General features: G+C 36.7%; 1 protein-coding gene across 2 annotated transcripts in view; it reads right to left on the bottom strand.

Annotated features, from left to right (window-relative positions):
• NDUFAF2 (NADH:ubiquinone oxidoreductase complex assembly factor 2) overlaps window positions 1–21921 on the bottom strand; it is a 183939-nt gene that overhangs the window by 37320 nt on the left and 124698 nt on the right. For both annotated transcript variants that reach the window (XM_067730764.1, XM_067730765.1), the window contains exon 3: window positions 4868–4908. In XM_067730764.1, the coding sequence (XP_067586865.1) occupies window positions 4868–4908 (41 nt within the window). The remainder of the gene's footprint in view (window positions 1–4867; window positions 4909–21921) is intronic.

The following is a 21921-nucleotide window of genomic DNA, read 5'->3' as shown; positions in this document are numbered from 1 at the left end:
ATTTTTATTGGAGTATAGTTGCTTTACAATGTCGTGTTGGTTTCTACTGTACAGCAAAGTGAATCAGATATATCTGCCCTCTTTGTTAGATTTCCTTCCCATTTAGGTCACCGCAGAGGACCGAGTTCCCTGAGCTATACAGTAGGTTCTCACTGGTTATCTATTTTATACATAGTATCAATAGTGTATATATGTCAATCCCAATCTCCCAATTCATCCCACCTCCCCTTTCCCCCCATGATGTCCATATATTTGTTCTCTTAATTTTGATCAGGTTCAATTTACCAATGTTTTTCCTTTATGGATAGTGCTTTCTGTCTCCTGTATACCCCGAAGTTGTGAAGATATGCCACTATGCCTTTTTGTAGAAGCATTATAGTTTTAGCTTTTATGTTTAGTCTATGATCCATCTTTAATTAATATTTGTGTATGATGTGAGGTAGGGGTCAAGGTTCAGCTTTTTCCATATGGATATTAAGTTATTCTAGCACCACTTGTTATGAAGACTTTCCATTCCTAATTGTGTTCCTTTGGTGCTACTGCCAAAAACCAACTGGCTGTATACTATTTCTAAGCTCTCTATCCTTTTCCACTTATTTGTTTATATATCCTTATGCCAGTACCACATTGTCTTTTTTTTTAATATTTTTTTTGATGTGGACCATTTTTAAAGTCTTTATTGAATTTGTTACAATATTGTTTCTGTTTTATTTTATTTTATTTTTTGGTTTTTTGGTCCTGAGGCATGTGGGATCTTAGCTCCCTGACCAGGGATCAAACCTGCACCCCCTGCATTGTAAGGCGAAGTCTTAAGCACTGGACTGCCAGAAGAGTCCCCACACTTTCTTAATTATTATAGTTTTAGAGTAAGTCTTAAAGCCAGGCAGCATAAGTTCTTTAATTGTCGTCTCCTTTTTCATGATTGCTTTCAGCTATTCTAGGTCCTTTGCATTTCCATATATATTTTAGAATCAGCATGTTGATTTCTACCAAAACAAGTCTAATGGGATTTTAACTGGATTTTTATTTGATTGAGTCTATAGATAGTGGTTCACAAAGTAAGGGCTCTGGCCCAGCAGCATTACCACCACCAGGGAACTTGTTATGAATGCAAATATTCAGGCCTTACCTCAGACCTTGTGGATCAAAAACTCTGGGAATAAGGCCTTGCAATCTGTGTTTTAACAAGCCCTCCCTGTAACTGGTGCATGACAAAGCGTAAGAATTACTGCTGTGAGGGACTTCCCTGATGGTCCAGTGGTTAAGAGTCCACACTTCCACTGCAGGGGGCACGGGTTCGATCCCTGGTTGGGGAACTAAGATCCCACAGGCTGCGTGGCCAGAAAAAAAAAAAAGAATTACTGCTGTGAATCAGTTTGGGAGAACTAACATCTTAGCAATATTGAATATTCCAGTCCATGAAGAGGTATTTCTCCCCATTAATTTAGGTCTTCTTTAATTTCTCTCACCAGTGTTTTATAGTCTTAAGTCTACATGTCTTGGGACTTCCCTGGTGGTGCAGTGGTTAAGAATGGAAGATCCCACATGCCACGGAGCAGCTAGCCCGTGCGCCACAATTGCTCACGTGCCACAGCTACTGAAGCCCGCGTGCTTAGAGTCCATGCTCTGCAACAAGAGAAGCCACTGCAATGAGAAGCCCGCACATCACAACAAATAGTAGCCCCTGCTCGCCGCAACTAGAGAAAGCCCTCACACAGCAATGAAGATCCAACACAGACATACATACATACAAATAAATAAATATTTTTAAAAAGTCTACATGTCGCATATATTTGCTTAATTTGTATCAGGGTATTTTATGCTTTCTGATGCTATTGTAAGTGGTATTCTAATTGCTACTGGCTAAGCTTCAGCCATAGTCTACAGGTGATATGGGCAGAAGTCTATTTGGGGGTGGGAGTTCACTAAGTGATTTGAAAAAAAGTAGAGAACTCAAATTACTGGTAGCATCTTGAAAACAAACTAGTTTCAACAGATATGCAAGAATAGGAGGTTGTTTCTAATGAATTGATATAGGTATTAAGCATGAGCAATTACAAAGATCACAAAAAGAAGGACAACCAGACATAATGTTCTCCTGTAGTCTTGCCAAACATTTTCTACATTCTTGACAAAAAGATCAAACATCAATATCTAGCTTCTGGATCCAGCTGCCAATGTGGAAGAAAGACAGAGGAGCAGGGGAACATGTTGAATTACACAGAGAGCATAAGATCAGCAAAATCTAGACTGTGGCAAACTCTTTAAGTCAAATGGGCTGGGTTTTTCAACAGACAAATTTGTAAGGAAATAAAAGTGATGGAGGAAGAACATATAAACTGAAAGAGATTTAAAACAAATATGAAGTTTTTACAAAATGGGCAAGTCTAAACTATAGTGTACATTTGGCTGAGAAGATTATTTAAACACGTGAGTAAACAATTACTATAAAAGTCAGGTTCAGGGTTGCTTTTGTGGGGAGAAAGGAGGTTGTATTGAGATCGGGCACATGAGTAGCTGGCAAAGTTCTGTTTCTTGACTTGGGTGGAATTTGCCTTATAATAACCTATTAAACAATACATTTAATTCTTGTGGTCTTCTGTATACATGACTTATTTTAACAGTAAATAGGTTTTTCCTCCCTCTTAACATGATATATGTAAAATCTGGGATTGAAGAGTTTATAAGTTTTAGTGATAGAATGATGTTTAGGGATGACACGAACTAAGGTGTGGCTACAGAAGTGGTTGTTTATTGAAGTAGGGATACTGGTGTGGATGAAGTCAAAGAAGTAAATGGCTAAGACTTAGGAAGACACTGACGGGGAAAAAACCGCAAGTCTGGTTCTAATCTCTGCCATCAGTGTGGGAGAGTGCCCTAGAGGTTAGCAAAGATAAAAATGATGAACAGGTCGAGAGAAATCTACTTGGATTGCAAAGGTACCACACTCTCCTGGGCTCACAAAATGGAATAATATTTTGGAAATGACTCAGGGAAGGTAGAAGCAATCGATCCCAATTCCTTTTCTATGAGTTGTAGGAAAATGAGCACAATTTATCTCAAGGAAAAAAGAGACTCACTATCTTTTAGACACATAGATTTTACTTGAGGCTCTATGGTAGAGAAAGTTCCTAGGACAATATTAAAGGTGAAGGGTAATTTGCTAATAAAGAAACGGAAATTCCTGGAACACAATGGAAAGGGTCAGGAGGGAGAGAAAAGGGTGTGTGCATTTGTGTGTGTGTGTGTGTGTGTGTGTGTGTGTGTCTGTTGGGAGGTACAGAAGAGCATAAAGAATGATGTGATTAACAGTACATTAGAAAAGAGGCAACAGGGGGCCCCTTTTTAGATATTCAAGAATGTGAGCACCATGGAGGGAATGACTTGGTCTCACTGTTCTGACTGGAACTTGTCTGAGATACTGGGATTACCTAACATTTATAGGAGTAGTGCCTTAGGCCTGATTATTGCAGTTGCCTCCATCTAATCACTTTGCAAGTATCAATGTTTCCATGGAAGAAGGCTTTCAAAGTCTGGAGGATAGAAGAAACACCTTTTTCTCTGAGAACAGTAGCTCTTATTATGGCCCAGAGAAGGGGAATCAGAAGGGCTCCTTGATCCATCCTACCACTGGAAACCACAGGGGATACTTCTGAATATTGGATCACATTGACTTTTTTTCGCTTTTATTCCAAGGTTCACTGATATTAGAAAAAAGGGTCTGAGAAGAGTAAGACAAGGTCAAGGTAGAAGCAACATACAAAGCTAGAAATAGGCTTAGAGATGTGCTCACTCAGACTCCAGGCAGACACACCTTGATGGAGTCAGTCCAGGAGGAATGGAACAAGTAAAGATAGGTATGCCAATTTATAGGTCATCATAAATTCTGCCCTGGAGTATCCCACCTCTTAAAAAGTGTGGCCTGAGTATCAGAGCCCATTTACATTGTCAGCAGAGTTGTAGTAGTGAGGGAATAGGGGAGGGAAAAGAGGAGTCCTCAGTAGCAGAAAAAATGGAATAGGTAGTATATTAATTTGAAAACTTCCCTCTTATGAAATACATTTATTTCTTACAAATTAACTTTAGAACATTTCATGCTATTGTTTTAAAATAAAAATTATGAAATAATCATGTTTTAAAAACACAAATACCACAGCATTGCTATGCTTTTTATTCTGCATCCCACCCAAACTATGTTTCTAAAGTTTTTTTTTGTTTTTGGCCGCTCCACGTGGTTTGTAGGATCTTAGTTCCCCAACCAGGGATTGAACCTGGGCAGTGAAAGCATGGAGTCCTAACCACTGGACTGCCAGGGAATTCCCTATGTTTTTAAGTTTTAAATAAAAATTCAATTCAACTATTAGTTACCAAGTGTTACATATTACATGCTAATTGTAATAAGTTTCTTCAGATACTAGATGGTGTTAAATTTATATAAAATTATAAAATTTTATGTTTTATATAAAATTAAGGGCAGAGCATGATTTAGAGAGGACCAAGAGATTTAGTGTTTCTCAAACTTTTCCACCAAATCATCAGTATCAGAACAGAGAACTCCCAGGGGACAGGGAAATGACCTAATGCAAGCTGCTGTAAGTCCAAACATTCTCTAAAGTGTTTTTATTTTGTTTTAAATTTTTATTATTTCATTTAATATTTTATATGGATTTTGTTACATCCCACAATTTGTGCATTTATTTTATTATAAAAATGTTTGAAATTATTTTCTATGGGGTAAAATTAATGCTTTGGAGAGGTGGCATCACATATATTTTAGAGGTTTCACGTATCCCTGAGAGTACAAACTCCCAATTGAGAAACACAGCATTATAAACACCTATTTGAATATTTTCCTGTGTATTCTTACCTCCATAGTAGGTGGAGTCTTTCTTGTTTTTCTGATCCAAGCTATAAAGAAAAATAATATTTAAATATAAGTTTTCTATAATTTGCACATTTTATTCATTCATGCATGAAACAAATATGTATTAAGCACCTGTTATATATTGTTTTAGGCACATGAGTTCCCTCCTCTCCTGTAGCATATATACTAGTGAAGGGGCACAGAAAAGAAACATATTAGGTAATGATTTGTGTCATAAAAATTACTTAAGTGTGGGGAGGATGTAGAGGGGATAGTTTCATAACTAAAATCATACCCCATAATCATCTGAATTCAATTTAGGGTATATATGGCATATAAGCCAAATCATAATACAGTAAACTTCAAGGCAATATTAAAGTTACATTATCCTGGAAATGTGAACCAATTATTGCTCAACATTTAAAAGAATGGATGTAGAAAAGTTTTCATTTACAGAGATTTCTCTTCTAACCTGTTCTAGCAAGCAGTCTATCTTGTCTGGTTGGTATCTTAGCTGCAACACTTGGGAGATGAGAGGCAGAGTAGAAAGAGCCCATATTTGTGAAGTGCCTTCTGGACGCTGGGCACTGTGCTAGATGCTTTAGTAATAGGAAGGGAGTGGGGCAACTGCCTCTAGAGAAGTGTATCAGAATCACATGAAGACATGTTATAGTACTTAGCAGAGCAGAGGCAGATTTTGGGGGTGCAAATCCCAACTTAAGTACTTACTAGCTGTGTTACCTGAGGCAAGTTATTTAATTTTCTAAGCATCAGATTTCCCACCTGTAAAATTATAATACTAGTATCTAGATTTTAGTATCTACATTGTGCAAGTTATATGAAATAGTATATATAAGTTCTTAGCTCAGAGTCTGGCACAGAGTAAACATCCAAGTCTAAGTTATCACTATCACTATTATTCAGTAAACCTGTATTTTTTATAACAGACTCAAAAAAAGCAAAGATCAACAAAACCTGCTTGGCCTATGAGGATATATAGGAAACTGTGAGAAAACACACTGTAAGGAATATAGTCTTTGAAAAGTAGAAACTATTATTTTATCACTTTAGTTAGTTCAATCTTCATTACAAAATCATGAAGTATGCTTATTTTATAGAGAAATTCAATGACATTCCCTAATTTATACATTAAGTAGTAATGGTGGAATTTGAATCCAGATCTGACCCTGTCTCTGGATCCAAAAACCATCCATGCTCTACTAAGCAGTTTCTCAAAGTTTATAAGCAACAAGCAAAGAACACTAAACTAGGAAGAGGAACAGGTCACAACACTGACTACTGTCAAAAAATAAGATTCACCCCATTTTACAGATTGGGAAACTAAAGATTAAGCAACTTGCCGAAACTCACATATTTAGCAAGTAACAGTCTGAGAATCAAATGCTGGTTGAACCGGCTCTAAAATCTGAGCTCTGCCCATTCACCAGCCACCTTCTCTTCTGACAGGCTAGCTCTGCTACCCTGCCTTCTGTCATCCAAGTAATAGCAGTGGGACCTGTCCTCATGACAAGCCCAGTAATGAATGATTGTGCGGGTACAAAGAGCAACATTCAACTGTGGGCCTGTGATAAGTTATTTCTCCCTACTTTGTTCTCTCTTGCACTGACCCCATACGTGTATTTTCAATACAGACCCAGTGTTTTGCCTTCTCTATTTCTGTTTCTGAACTTCTATCTCTGTTATTATTTTCTGCATCCTATTCTTATTAGCTTCCAGCTCTGTTTGGTCCATTTCTAGCCACAACTTGCACAAACTTTATATTTCTCGTTAGGCTGGAAGGTTGTCAAAGGCAGGATGCATCCACAGGAGATTTATTTTTCTACCACCTAAATGCCTCGAAAGAGTAGGTACTTAAATACAGTTGTTGAATGAATACTTCCACTATAAAATACTCCCTTTATAAAAATATTCATTGTAATGGGATTTTGACCTGTATTAGAAAACCCAGCTTAGCAACAGCAAGATTCCTCTGTACGATCAAGGAATAAGTGGTTTATGGAAGCTGTCAACTGCCTCTTTATTGTCAAAATAAGGGGTACTTGTCTATGTTTATGGGCATTTTTTTCCCCCAGGAAAGAGACTTCTTTTAAAATAATTCACCATGAGCCATATACCTCTAAAAGGTTTTAAGCAATAAATCTTCAGTTCTAATTTGGATTAGAAAGTTAATTCAGAAAAATCAACTGCTATGGCAGCGGTATATAGCCTGCAAGCAAAATTCGGCCCATGGCTTGTTTTTCGTTTTAATTGCTGAAAAACATAACCAACAAAGAACAATATTTCATGACACATGAAAATTAAATGAAATTCAAATTTCAGCCTCTGTAAATAATGTTTTATTCGAACACAGTCACATTTATTTACATATTATCTATTATAATGTGGGCTACAATGGCAGAGTTGAGCAGCTGTAACAAAGACCATATGGCCCACAAAGCCTAAAATATTTACCATCTGGCCCTTTAATGAAAAAGTTTGCCAACCCCCATGCTAGGGCTACCATTAAGTATAATCCTTTTAGTAACAACTATATATCTTGATTCAAAAACACTTTCATGAGCTTTCCTGGTGGTGCAGTGGTTAAGAATCCACCTGCCAATACAGGGGACATGGGTTTGAGCCCTGGTCCGGGAAGATCCCACATGCTGTGGAGCAACTAAACCCGGGTGCCACAACTCCTCAGCCTGTGCCCGTGAGCCACAACTACAGAGCCCGTGTGCCACAACTACTGAAGCCCGTGCGCCAAGAGCCTGTGCTCTACAACAAGAGAAGCCACCGCAATGAGAAGCCTATGCACCGCAACAAAGAGTAGCCCCAGACTCTTCAATAAGTGGTGCTGGGAAAACTGGACAACTACATGTAAAAGAATGAAATTAGAACACTCCCCAACACCATACACAAAAGTAAACTCAAAGTGGATTAAAGACCTAAATGTAAGGCCAGACACTATCAAACTCTTAGAGGAAAACATAGGCAGAACATTCTATGACATAAATCACAGCAAGATTCTTTTTGACCCACCTCCTAGAGAAATGGAAATAAAAACAAAAATAAACAAATGGGACCTAATGAAACTTAAAAGCTTTTGCACAGCAAAGGAAACCATAAACAAGAAGAAAAAGACAACCCTCAGAATGGGAGAAAATATTTGCAAATGAAGCAACTGACAAAGCATTAATCTCCAAAATTTACAAGCAGCTCATGCAGCTCAATATCAAAAAAACAAACAACCCAATCCAAAAATGGGCAGAAGACCTAAACAGACATTTCTCCAAAGAAGATATACAGATTGCCAACAAACACATGAAAGAATGCTCACCATCATTAATCATTAGAGAAATGCAAATCAAAACTACAATGAGGGCTTCCCTGGTGGCGCAGTGGTTGAGAGTCAGCCTGCCGATGCAAGGGATACGGTGCCTAGGTTCGGGAAGATCCCACATGCGGCAGAGCGGCTGGGCCCGTGAGCCATGGCCGCTGAGCCTGCGCGTCCCGAACCTGTGCTCCGCAACGGGAGAGGCCACAACAATGAGAGGCCCGCTTACCGCAAAAACAAAACAAAACAAAACAAAACAAAAAAAACTACAATGAGATATCATCTCACACTGGTCAGAATGGCCGTCATCAAAACATCTATAAACAATAAATGCTGGAGAGGGTGTGGAGAAAAGGGAACCCTCTTGTACCGTTGGTGGGAATGTAAATTGATACAGCCACTATGGAGAACAGTATGCAAGTTCCTTAAAAAACTAAAAATAGAACTACCATATGATCCAGCAATCCCACTACTGGGCATATACCCTGAGAAAACCATAATTCAAAAAGAGTCATGGGGCTTCCCTGGTGGTGCAGTGGTTGAGAGTCCACCTGCCGATGCAGGGGACACGGGTTTGTGTCCCGGTCCGGGAAGATCCCACATGCCGCAGAGCGGCTGGGCCCGTGAGCCATGGCCGCTGAGCCTGCGCGTCCGGAGCCTGTGCTCTGCAACGGGAAAGGCCACAACAGTGAGAGGCCCGCCTACCGCAAAAAAAAAAAAAAAAAAAAAAAAGAAGAGTCATGTACCACAATGTTCAGTGCAGTTCTATTTACAACAGCCAGGACATGAAAGCAATCTAAGTGTCCACTGACAGATGAATGAATAAAGAAGATGTGGCACGTATATACAATGGAATATTACTCAGCCATAAAAGAAACGAAATTGAGTTATTTGTAGTGAGAGTGAAGTAAGTCAGAAAGAGAAAAACAAATACCGTATGCTAACACATATATATGGAATCTAAAAAACAAACAAAAAAATGGTCATGAAGAACCTAGGGGCAAGATGGGAATAAAGACACAGATCTACTAGAGAATGGACTTGAGGATACAGGGAGGGGGAAGGGTAAGCTGGGACAAAGTGAGAGAGTGGCATGGACATATATACACTACCAAATGTAAAACAGATAGCTAGTGGGAAGCAGCCTCATAGCACAGGGAGATCAGCTCGGTGCTTTGTGACCACCTAGAGAGGTGGGATAGGGTGGGTGGGAGGGAGACGCAAGAGGGAGGAGATATTGGGATATATGTATAGCTGATTCACTTTGTTATAAAGCAGAAACTAACACACCACTGTAAAGCAATTATACTCCAATAAAGATGTTAAAAAAAAAAAAGAGTAGCCCCCACTCGCCACAACTAGAGAAAGCCTGCACGCAGCAACAAAGACCCAAGGCAGCCATAAATAAATAAATAAATAAATAAAATTTAAAAAGCAAAACACTTCCATATTATCTAAAATAAAAATCATTATTAACTATTACACTTTTTTCACTTTGCTGTACACCTGAAACTAACACAATATTATAAATCAACTATACGCCAATAAAAATTAAAAAGCAAACAAAAAAACCCCCCCAAAAACCTATTACACTTTTTACCTGATTGCCATGTATTCTAGACTCTATGAACACTACCACTGGCATCAGACCATGTTAAAAAATATAATGGCACAATGCACACTTACTATCACCATGAGAAAAACAACAATTTGCCTTACTGATGAGTCTATAAAACATCACTTTCAGTTATTTTAACATTGGGAAAAGAAAAATACTTCAGTAGAATCCAAATAATCTTTTAAAATTCCACGGTGGATGAATAGGTTGAAGAAACTCTGATATGTGTTTTCTAAACCCTACTGGTTTTGTGTAAGTTTATAAAATTCATTCATAGATATAAGAAAGTAATATAATTCAGATAACGTATTAAGTAGTATCTAGACTATTCACTCTCATGAGACATTATTCTCTAAGGAAAGATATAAGGGCTTCCTTTAGCTTTGTTTTAAATGGCTCAAGGAAGAAGATTTTTGTTTAGATAGATAAATGCAATTTCTGAAATAAATAATTCTACAATATAATTTACAATATTTATAATTATACAATAACCAGATACTTGAAATGTCTTCTTGAGATGATGGTTGATGCCTGTTCACTGTTATGTATCCAATAAAGGTTACAGCTAGAAATTTTCAGTGTGATCATTCATTTACATAATCATCCCTAGTTTCCCAGTCACTACATACAACAAAGGAAATGTCCTGCTGATGGCTGGCAAAGGTTAGGAGGAGGAAGGAACAGAAATAAGCGCTAATATAAAATCATTACATTTATATTTTTTTTAACCTCAGAACAATCTGGAACTGAACCTCTATTCAATTACGAATTATATAATGATTTTGCCATTGCTAATTATATTTGTATGGTGGATTCTGTATCAGTCTTCATTATAATGTAACCATTGTTTGAATAGAATTTAGCAAGAAAACCGGACAGTTTATGCCTTAAGATCCTAGCATTCTTTCATCAACACTCATTTGCATTCTCATCAGTGGGCATGAGATTTTCACTGAACTTTAATACTCTTATTGGAATATAACACAGTATAATGAGCGTAAAAGTGAACATGCAAGTTAAATACTTCATGAAGCATAGATTCTTCAAAATTCTATAAGAACTGAAAATGGCTAATACACTTTTAGAAGTAGGACCAACAGGGGTTAAGGTAAATGAGAAATTTATCACCAGATTCAGTAGGTGACCATTCAGAGCTGAAATTATAGATAGGTTATTAACAGTTTGCATCCAAAAGATACATTAGAAATATGTGTTTACACTACTAAAGGAAAATACTACATTTTAATAAAGCTTCATCTTTCAAAAAACCATCTTTGCCAGTTCTGAGTGTTGACACATCATAAAGAATATATTAAAAAAATCCACATTTTTTCACTTTTTCACCACAAGAACTTTTCCACATTTCACCACAAGAATTTGTTGAAAATTCTTCAAATGATATATTACAAAATGAGTTATTTTCTGATTACTGACTCTAAACAGTTTCTTAAGGATATTATTAGATTTACTTGGCACAATTAAGTTACAAACTTTGTGATGCTCATGGCTGGCTATTACTGTTCTTTTTTCTTAATCAACTTTATTGAAGTATAATTTACATACAACACAGTGAAACCATTTTAAGTGTGCAATTCCATGAGTTCTGACAAATGTATACAACCTTGTAACCAGCACCACAATCAGTGTATAGAACATTTCCATCATCTCCAAAAGTTCCCTAGTGTCTGACTACATGCAAACACCCACCTCAATTCACCCACAGCCCCCAGAAGTGCTATATCAATACTCTTTGTCACTGTTGATTAGTTTTGCCTTATCTACAATTTCACATAAATGGAATCTTATAGTATGTACTATTTTGCATTAGCTTCTTTTACTCAATATAAAATAATCTTAATCCCTGTTACTGTGTATAGAAAACAGACTCTGAAGGTAACCTCCAAAACCCCTACCACTTGGTGTTCATGCCTCTGTATGATCTCTTCCCCTTGAGTAAGGACAGGACCTGTGACTTACTTCTAACTATGAAAATATGGCAAAGGTCATGGAATGTATGTGATTACATGATGATGCTACATAAGATTATAGCATCCTTCTTTTTGGAGTCTCTCTTTCCCTCCCTGACTGTAAGGAAAAAGAAGGCCATGTTGGGGAATATTATGTGGCAAGAAACTGCTGGTGACATCAAGGAGGTTATGGTGGTCTCTGGCCAACATCAAGCAAAAAACTGAAGCTCACAGCCCTACAACTGCAAGGAACTGAATACTGCCAACAACCACACGTGTGGGAAAGTGGATCCTTCCACACTCAAGCCTCCAGATGAGAATGTGAGACAGGTTGGGACCTGGGATCCTTTGTTGCAGTGCTTGCACCTGGACAAATGTCTCCTCCAGCAACAAAATACAAAGAAACTATAAAGGACTAAAAATAACTGCGTGCTTGCACAGTTGGGGAAAATTATGAACAATAAGATACAAAAAGACCATAAACCCAACTGCCACTTCTGGAGAGACTGGAGCAAAAGCAGAGTACCGCACATGAACCCTGCACACAGCACCATGAAGGGCGTGGGCAGACCACCTTAGCCACCCCTCTGGCCCAAGCCCTGGACACACCCCTACCCTCATCCCATATAAGGAACCAGCTGCCCACCCCACTCGAGGAGTAAGCAAGGGAACCTGTTACTTGTTTTTGCTCCCTCGTGCTATAGCACTAGTCCCAGTAAAACCTTGCTTGAATTTCTTGTCTGGTCGCTTACCAATTTCTAGTGATTAAGGAGTCCAAGAGCACTGGTCAGTAACGAATGCAGCCCTGGCTGACGCCCTGATTGCAGACTTGTGAGACCCTAAGTAGAGAACCCAGATAGGCTATGCCTGGACTCCTGACCACAGGAACTGGGAGATGATAAATGTGTGCCATTTTAAGCTGCTAAATTTGTGGTAATATTGATATGGAGTAATAAAAAAACAAACACAACAAGCATAGCAGCAGTTTATTCTTTTTACTGCTGTGTGGTATTCCACTGTATGGAAAAATGACAATGTGTTTATCCACTCACTACTTGGGCAGTTTTCAGTTTTGGGCTGTTATGAATAAAACTGCTGTGAAAAAATTGGGTACAAGTATTTGGGCAGACTTATTTATGTCTCTGGGTAAACACCTAGCAGAATTTCCAGGTTGTAGAGTAAGTGGACAGTTAAATTTATAAAGAGCTGATAAACTGTTTTCCAAAGTACTTGTACCATTTTACACTCCAGCCAGAAATTTGTGAGAGTTTCATATGCTTTATATCCTCATTAACACTTCATATTGTCAATCTTTTAAATTCTAACCAGTCTAGTGTTATTTCACGATGGTTTTAATTCACATTCCTTGATGACTACTGCTATTATGTATCTTCTTTGGTGAAGTGTCTTTTCAAATCTTTTGCCCACTTTTAAAAATTCTGATGTTTGTCTTATTACTGAGTCATGACAGCTCTTCACACGTTCTGACAAGTTCTATGACAGCTATGTATTGCAAATTTTCTCCCTATCTGTCTTGTCTTTTCATTTGTTCAAAGGTTTTTGTTTAAAGAATAGAATTTTTAAGATTTTGGTGAAGTCCAATTCATCATTTTTTTTCTTTGATATTTGTTATGTGTGTATCCTATCTAATTCTTTGACTATCCCATGATTGAAAGATTTTGTCCCATGTTTTTTTCTAAATGTTTTAACTTTTACATTTAGGTCTGTGATCATTTTCAACTGAAGTTTTTAGAGATGAAGTGAGGTAAAGATCAAAGATTATTTTCTTTCACATGGATATCCTGCACTAGCTGTTGAAAAGAATTTCCTTTTGCCATTGAAAAAATCAATTGACCATATAAGTGTAGAAATAATTCTGGACTCTCAGTGTGGTTCTCATTAATTTTATATCTATCCTCATAACAGCATTAAACTGTCTTGATAAATATAGCTTTTTAAAGTTAAATCTTCCAATCTTGGTCTTTTCAAAAATGTTGTAGGTAATTCAAGGTCCTTTGAATTTTAATATAAAATTTAGAAGCAGTATATCAGTTTTGATTGGGAATGCACTAAATCTACAGATCAATTTGAGGTGAAATAATATCTTTTAAATATTGACTTTTCTGATCCATGGAAGTTATAAATCTCTCCAATTATTTAGATCTTCTTTAATTTCTCTTGGCAATACTCTATATTTTTCAATGTATAGGTCTTAGAGACATATTTCTGTAAATTCATCCCTAAAGACTTCATGTTTTTAATAACATTTAAAATGATATAACTGAAAATTTTATTTAGCAATTGTTTGGTATGAGAGTGTAGATACATAATTGATTTTAGCATATTGCCTTTATATCTTGAAAACTTACTAAATTCATTCATTAATTTTTGTAGTTTTTTTTAGATTGTCTACATGCACAATCATGTCATCTGTGAACAGTTTTACTTTGTCCTTACCAATCTGTATTCATTTTATTTCTTTTTCTTGCCCTATTGCACTGACTTGGATTTTCCAGAATGATATGAAATAAAAAGTGAGAAAAGATACCTTTGTTTTATTTGCAATTTTAGGGGATGAGAGTTCTTTCACCATTGAATATGAGGTTACATAAACTTTTTTTTTTTTCCTCTTAATGTCCTTTAATAGGTTGAGGAACTTCTTATTCCAAAGTTTGTGGAGAATTTTTAATCATGAATGTGTGTTGAATTTTGTCAATATTTTTGTACCAACTGAAATTAACTTATGGTTTTTCTCCTTTATTTTATTAATGTGTTGAACATAAACGCAAATCAAATCCACAATGAGACATCACCTCAAACCTTTTAGGATGGCTATTACCAAAAAGGTAAAAGACTACATGTACTGGCGAGGATCTAGAGAAAAGAATACCCTTATGTCCTATCGGTGCAAATGTAAATTGGTATGGCCATTATGGAAAACAGTATGATGTTCTTCAAAAAAGTAAAACTAGAACTACCATATGATCTGGCAATGTCTCTTCTGGGTATATAACCAAAGGAAATGAAATCACTATTTCAAAGAAATATCTGTGTTTCCATGTTCATCGCAGCCTTATGCACACTGCCAAGATATAGAAGCAACTTGTGTCCACTTACAGATGAATGGGTAAAGAAATTGTGGCATACACACACACACACACACACACACAATGGAAAATTCTTCGCCCTTGAAAAAAATCCTGCCATTTGTGACAACACTGGATATACCTGGGGCACATTAGGCTAAGTGAAATAAGCCAGACACAAAGAAAAAAAACTGCATGGTTTCACTTTTATGTGGAACATAAAAAAAGTCAAATTCATGGAAGCAGAGAGTAGAATGGTGGTTAGGAGGGACTGTGAGGTGGGGAAAACGGGGAGATGTTAATCTTCAGATGTTAAACCAATCTATGTACTGATATAAACTCCACATGGTCATGGTATATTACCCTTTTATATATACTGGGATTCAGTTTGCTAATATTTTGTTAATGATTTCTGCATCCGATGTTTATGTGAGATATTGGTTTGTAGTATTCTTCTCTTCATTGTCTCTGTGAAGAGCTGGTATCAAGGTAAACTTGGTTTCATAAAATGAGTAGATAAATATTCCTCCACATTTTGGAAACAATTTGTGGCCCATCCTGGTGAGTGCTGCACATGCATATGAAACAAAAATGTTTGGGCTTTCCTGGTGGCGCAGTGGTTGAGAGTCTGCCTGCCGATGCAGGGGACACGGGTTCGTGTCCCGGTCCGGGAGGATTCCATATGCCGCGGAGCGTGTGGGCCTGTCAGCCATGGCCGCTGGGCCTGCGCGTCCAGAGCCTGTGCTCCGCAAAGGGAGAGGCCACAGAGGTGAGAGGCCCGCATACGGCAAAAGAAAAAAAAAAATGTTTATTCTACCATTGCTCAGTGGAGTGTTCTATAATGTCAATTAGGTCAAGTTTTTTGATATAGCTGTCTACTATATCATTCTGACAATTTCTGCTTTTAACATGTAGGTTTTGGACCATCTAAATTTACTACAACTGTTTAGATAATTAGGTTTAAATCTACAGATATTTGTATACTTATGTTCATAGCAGAATTATTCAATAGCCAAAAGGTGGAAAAAACACAAATGCCCATTGATGGATGAATGATAAACAAAGTGTATTACAGTCGGCCCTCTATATCCACAGGTTCTGCATCCACAAATTCAACAAACCATGGATCAAAAACATTTGGGGAAAAAAATTCTGCAAAGTTCCAAAAAGCAAAACTCGAATTTTCCATTAATCAGCAACTATTTATACAGCATTTACATTGTTTTAGGTATTATAAGTAATTCAGATATGATTTAAAGTACAGTCATCCCTCAGTAACCATGGGGGGTTAGTTCCAGAACTCCCACAGATATCAAAATCCACAAATGTTCAACTCCCTTAAATGCAATGGAGTAGTATTTACATATAATCTATGCAGATCCTCCTGTATCCTTTATTTTTTTTAACATCTTTATTGGAGTATAATTGCTTTACAATGTTGTGTTAGTTTCTGCTGTATAACAAGGTGAATCAGCCATATGTATACATATATCCCCTCCCTCTTGCGCCTCCCTCTCACCCTCCCTATCCCACCCTTCTAGATGGTCACAAAGTACTGAGCTGATCTCCCTGTTCTATGCAGCTGCTTCCCACTAACTATCTATTTTACATTTGGTAGTGTATATATGTCAATGTTACTCTCTCACTTCGTCCCAGCTTACCCTTCCCCCTCCCCGTGTCCTCAAATCCATTCTCTATGTCTGTGTCTTTATTCCAGTCCTGCCCCTAGGTTCATTAGAACCATTTTTATTTTTAGATTCCATATATATGTGTTAGTATATGATATTTGTTTTTCACTTTCTGACTTACTTCACTCTGTATGACAGACTCTAGGTCCATCCACCTCACTACAAGTAACTCAATTTCGTTTCTTTTTATGGCTGAGTAATACTCCACTGTATATATGTGCCATATCTTCTTTATCTGTTCATCTGTTGATGGACACTTAGGTTGCTTCCATATCCTGGCTATTGTAAATAGTGCTGCAATGAACACTTGGGTAAATGACTCTTTTGGAATTATGGTTTTCTCAGGGTATACGCCCAGTAGTGGGATTGCTGGGTCATATGGTAGTTCTATTTTTAGTTTTTTAAGGAACTTCCATACTGTTCTCCATAGCAGCTGTATCAATTTACATTCCCACCAACAGCACAAGAGGGTTCCCTTTTCTACACACCCTCTCCAGCATTTATTATTTGTAGATTTTTTGATGATGGCCATACTGACCAGTGTGAGGTGATACCTCATTGTAGTTTTGATTTGCATTTCTCTAGTGATTAGTGATGTTGAGCAACCTTTCATGTGTTTGTTGGCAATCTGTATATCTTCTTTGGAGAAATGTCTATTTAGGTCTTCTGCCCATGTTTGGATTGGGTTGTTTGTGCTTTTGATATTGAGCTGCATGAGCTGTTTGTATATTTTGGAGATTAATCCCTTGTCCATTGCATTGTTTGCAAATATTTTCTCCCATTCTGAGGGTTGTCTTTTTATGGTTTCCTTTGCTGTGCAAAGCTTTTAAGTTTCACTAGGTCCCATTTCTTTATTTTCATTTTTATTTCCATTTTTCTAGGAGGTGGGTCAAAAAGGATCTTGCTGTAATTTATGTCATAGAGTGTTCTGCCTACATTTTCCTCTAAGAGTTTTACAGTGTCCGGTCTTACATTTAGGTCTTTAATCCATTTTGAGTTTACTTTTGTGTATGGTGTTAGGGAGTGCTCTAATTTCATTCTTTTACATGTAGCTGTCCAGTTTTCCCAGCACCACTTATTGAAGTGGCTGTCTTTTCTCCATTGTATACTCTTGCCTCCTTTATCAAAGATAAGTGACCATATGTGCGTGGGTTTATCTTTGGGTTTTCTGTCCTGTTCCATTGATCTATATTTCTGTTTTTGTGTCAATACTATACTGTCTTGATTACTGTAGCTTTTGTAGTATAGTCTGAAGTCAGGGAGCCTGATTCCTCCAGCTCCGTTTTTCTCAAGATTGCTTTGGCTATTGGGGTCTTTTGTGTTTCCATACAAATTGTAATTTTTTTGTTCTAGTTCTGTGAAAAACACCATTGGTAGTTTGATAGGGATTGCATTGAATCTGTAGATTGCTTTGGGTAGTATAGTCATTTTCACAATGTTGATTCTTCCAATCCAAGAACATGGTATATCTCTCCATCTATTTGTATCATCTTTAATTTCTTTCATCAGTGTCTTATAGTTTTCTGCATACAGGTCTTTTGTCTCCTTAGGTAGGTTGATTCCTAGGTATTTTATTCTTTGTGTTGCAATAGTAAATGGGAGTGTTTCCTTAATTCCACTTTCAGATTTTTCATCATTAGTGTATAGGAATGCAAGAGATTTCTGTGCATTAATTTTGTATCCTGCTGCTCTACCAAATTCACTGATTAGCTCTAGTAGTTTTCTGGTAGGATCTTTAGGATTCTCTATGTATAGTATCATGTCATCTGCAAACAGTGACAGCTTTACTTCTTCTTTTCTGATTTGGATTCCTTTTATTTCTCTTTCTTCTCTGATTGCTGTGGCGCAAACTTCCAAAACTATGTTGAATAATAGTGGTGAGAGTGGGCTCCTGTATCTTTTAGATCATCAGTACAGTAAGGCAAGAAAAACTAAAATTGGTAAGTGAATTTAGCAAGATTGTGTAAGGTACATGGTTAATATAAAAAAACAACTGCATTTCTATGTGTTACCAGTGAATAATTTGAAACTGAAGTAAAAATCAGTAAGAGCCCATAAAAATTAAGACACTTAGATTTTAATTTAATAAAATATATACAAGACCTGTAAACTGAAAACTACTGATGAAAAAGTGAAAGAAGACCTAAAAAAGTGGAGCAAATATGCTGTATTCGTAGATTAGAAGGTTCAATTCTCTTCAATGTGATCTATAGATTCTATACATTCCCAATCAAATTCCTAGAAGGATTTTTTGGGGGGTAGTAATTGATAAGCTGATACTAAAAATCATATGTAACAACAAGGGGCCTAGAATAACTAAAACAATTTTGAAAAAGAAGTTGGAGGACTCAGATTACCTTATTTCCAGAGTTACTACAAAGCGCCAGTAATCAAGACGGTGTGGCACTGACAAAAGGACAGATACATATTCATAGACAGAATAGAGAATGCAGAAATTGATCCACACCCATAGGGTCAACTGATGTTTGACAAAGATGCAAAGACAATTCAATGGAAAAAAAGATGGTCATTTCAAAAAATAGTCCTCAGAGAGTAATCACAAAGAAAGTATAATGGTGGCTGTCGGGGGCCAAGGCAGAAGGAAGAATGGGGAGCTATTGTTTAATAGGTATAGAGTTTCAGTTTTAGAAAATGAAAAGAGTTATGGAGATGGATGGTGGTGATGGCTCCAAAAAATTGTGAATGTATTTAGTATCGCTTAACTGTACACTTAAAAATGATTAAGATGGTACGTTTTACGCTATGTGTATTTTAACACAATAAAAAACTAGTGCTGAAAAAACTGGATATCCATATAAAAAATAAAATTGACTGGTATCTATATCATGTACAAAATTTAATTCAAAAGTAATCAGAGACATATATGTAGAACTGCAAACTCTAAAACTTCTAGAATAAATCACCAAAGAAAATATTCGTGAGCTTGGGTTAGGCAAAAATTTCTTACATATAACACCAAAAGCATGATGAGGCATAAAAGAAAAAATGATAAATTTGACTTCATTAAAATTAAGAATGTGTCCTCTTCAAGCAGCACTGTGAAGAGCACGAAGCCACAGACTGGGAAAAAAGTATTTGTAAATCACATATATGGTAAAGGACTTGTATCAAGGATATATAAGAAACACTCAAAACTAAACAAATAGGAAAAAAAAGCCAACCAAATAAAAAATATCTGGGCAAAAAGAAGAGGTATACAGATGGCACAGTGGCTCCAGTTGAAAACTGCTATCAAGTGTAAAAGACCCAAATGTCTTTCAGCTGGTGAAAAGATAAACAAACTGGTATATCAATATGATAGAATTCTACTGAGCAACTAAAAGGAACAAACTACTGATTTGTGCAAGCACACAAATGAATTTCCAATGCATTAAGCTAATTGAAAGAAGGCTGCCTTCTTTTTCTAGCCAAGATGGAGCAACAGGGACAAATTATATGGAACAACAATTTTCAAAACAGTGGACATCGAGTAATGAATACAGTCGTCCCTGAGAATGTAAAATAAACAAAGGTTTCCCTTACAATTGCCTCAGCTTACTGCCTTGACAGTTTCTAGGTTGTGGCACAGGGAGGGGATCTAGCCAAAACCCACCATACTACCTAAATTATGAAGATGGAGCTACGAGCCTAGGGACAAGGTGACTAAAATTCAAAGGATAGACTACGAGACAGGAGACAGCTACAGAGAGCACACTCTGGAATGGAGATTAGCAGAAGACCAAGTATTCAGCAGCGTACTGCTCAGTTCAGGTGAGTGAGGAATTCTCGAGGCCAGGAAGAGAACCACCTGAAAGGATCAGAAGGAACAGTATTCAGGATTTACACAGGGGCAAGAGTAATGTCAATTCCTACCACCCAGAGTGGAAAACCTCATGACTGATGGGGCAAAGCAGAGTGCTGAGAAATGACTTGCATCAACAGTACAGAATTATTAGTTCTAGATTGTATTATGCTCTAGTCCCATCTAACAAATCTTTAAAGTCATCCCTGAAATAATCAAACTGTTTCCAAGTAACTTAACTGTGTCTCAGAACAAAGCTCAAATATATATATATAGGAATACAAAAATATCCAGTATTCAACTAGGCAAAAATTTTAAATGTCTGACATCCAATCAGATATTGCCGAGCAAACAAAGAAGCAGAAAAATACTTCCCATATTGAGGAGAAAAAAATCAACTTACCAAAACCAACTGAAAACAGATACAGATGGTAGAATTAGCAGACAAGAACATTAAAACAGTTATAACTGCACCCCATATGTTCAAAAAGCTACAGGAAAGATTGAACATGTAAAGTAGAGACCTAGAAGATATAAAACAGACCCATATCAAACTTGTAGAGATGAAAACTATAATGCCTAAAATGAAAAATACTCTGGATGGATTAATAGTTATTTGACATTGTGAAAGAAAAGATTAGTGAACTTGAAGACACAGCAAGAGAAACTATAAAAATTGAAACTCAAAGAGAAAAAAGTCTCTACAAGTGAACAGAACATCTATGAGCTGTGACACAACTTCAAGCAGCCTAAAACTGTGAATGGAGTACCTAAGAGAGAACAGAGAGGGAAACAGGAAAAAAATGTTTGAAGAAACAATGGCCAAAACTTTTCTAAACTTGATGGAAACCAAATCCACAGGTCTAAGAAGCTCAAGAAACATCAAGCACAAGAGATTACATCATGGTACATCATAATCAAATTGCTCAAAACCAGTTAAAAAAAGAAAAACTTTAAAACAGCCAAAGGAAAAAATACACATTACATACAGAGGGATAAAGATAACCATGACAACAGATTTCTCAACAGAAACCGTGTAAGGTAGAATATCTTTAAACTACTGAAGGGAAAGCAACTACCAACCTAGAATACTACATCCAGAGAAATACCTTTAAAAATCTTTAAAAATATATTTCAGACACGTAAAAAGCTGAAAGAGTTTAACATCAGTAGATTCACATTTAAAGAAATGTTAAAGGAAGCCTTATAGACTAAAAGAAAATGATTCCAGATGGAAATCTGGATCTACAAAAAGGAATGAAGAACATTAGAAATGCTAACAATATCGATAAATGTTATATTTCTCCTATTAATTAAATATCTCTAAATGCTAGTTCACTGTTTAAATAAAAATAATGATGTAGACTGTAGATTGTAACATATGTATAACTAAAACATATGATAATAACAGAAATGTTAGAAAGAAAAACTGGTGGTATACTTTTATAAAGTTCTTGTACTCTATATGAAGTAGAATAACCACTTAAAGACTGATATGTTGAAGATGGTAGTCTGTAAAAACTGAAGCAACCAGTAAAATAAGAAACCAAAGAAATATA

This window comes from Pseudorca crassidens, chromosome 3, assembly GCF_039906515.1.
Source record: "Pseudorca crassidens isolate mPseCra1 chromosome 3, mPseCra1.hap1, whole genome shotgun sequence".
Classification (NCBI taxonomy): Eukaryota; Metazoa; Chordata; class Mammalia; order Artiodactyla; family Delphinidae; genus Pseudorca; species Pseudorca crassidens.
The sequence above is the reverse complement of the archived record's forward strand: the minus strand, read 5'-3'. Positions and strand labels throughout refer to the sequence as shown.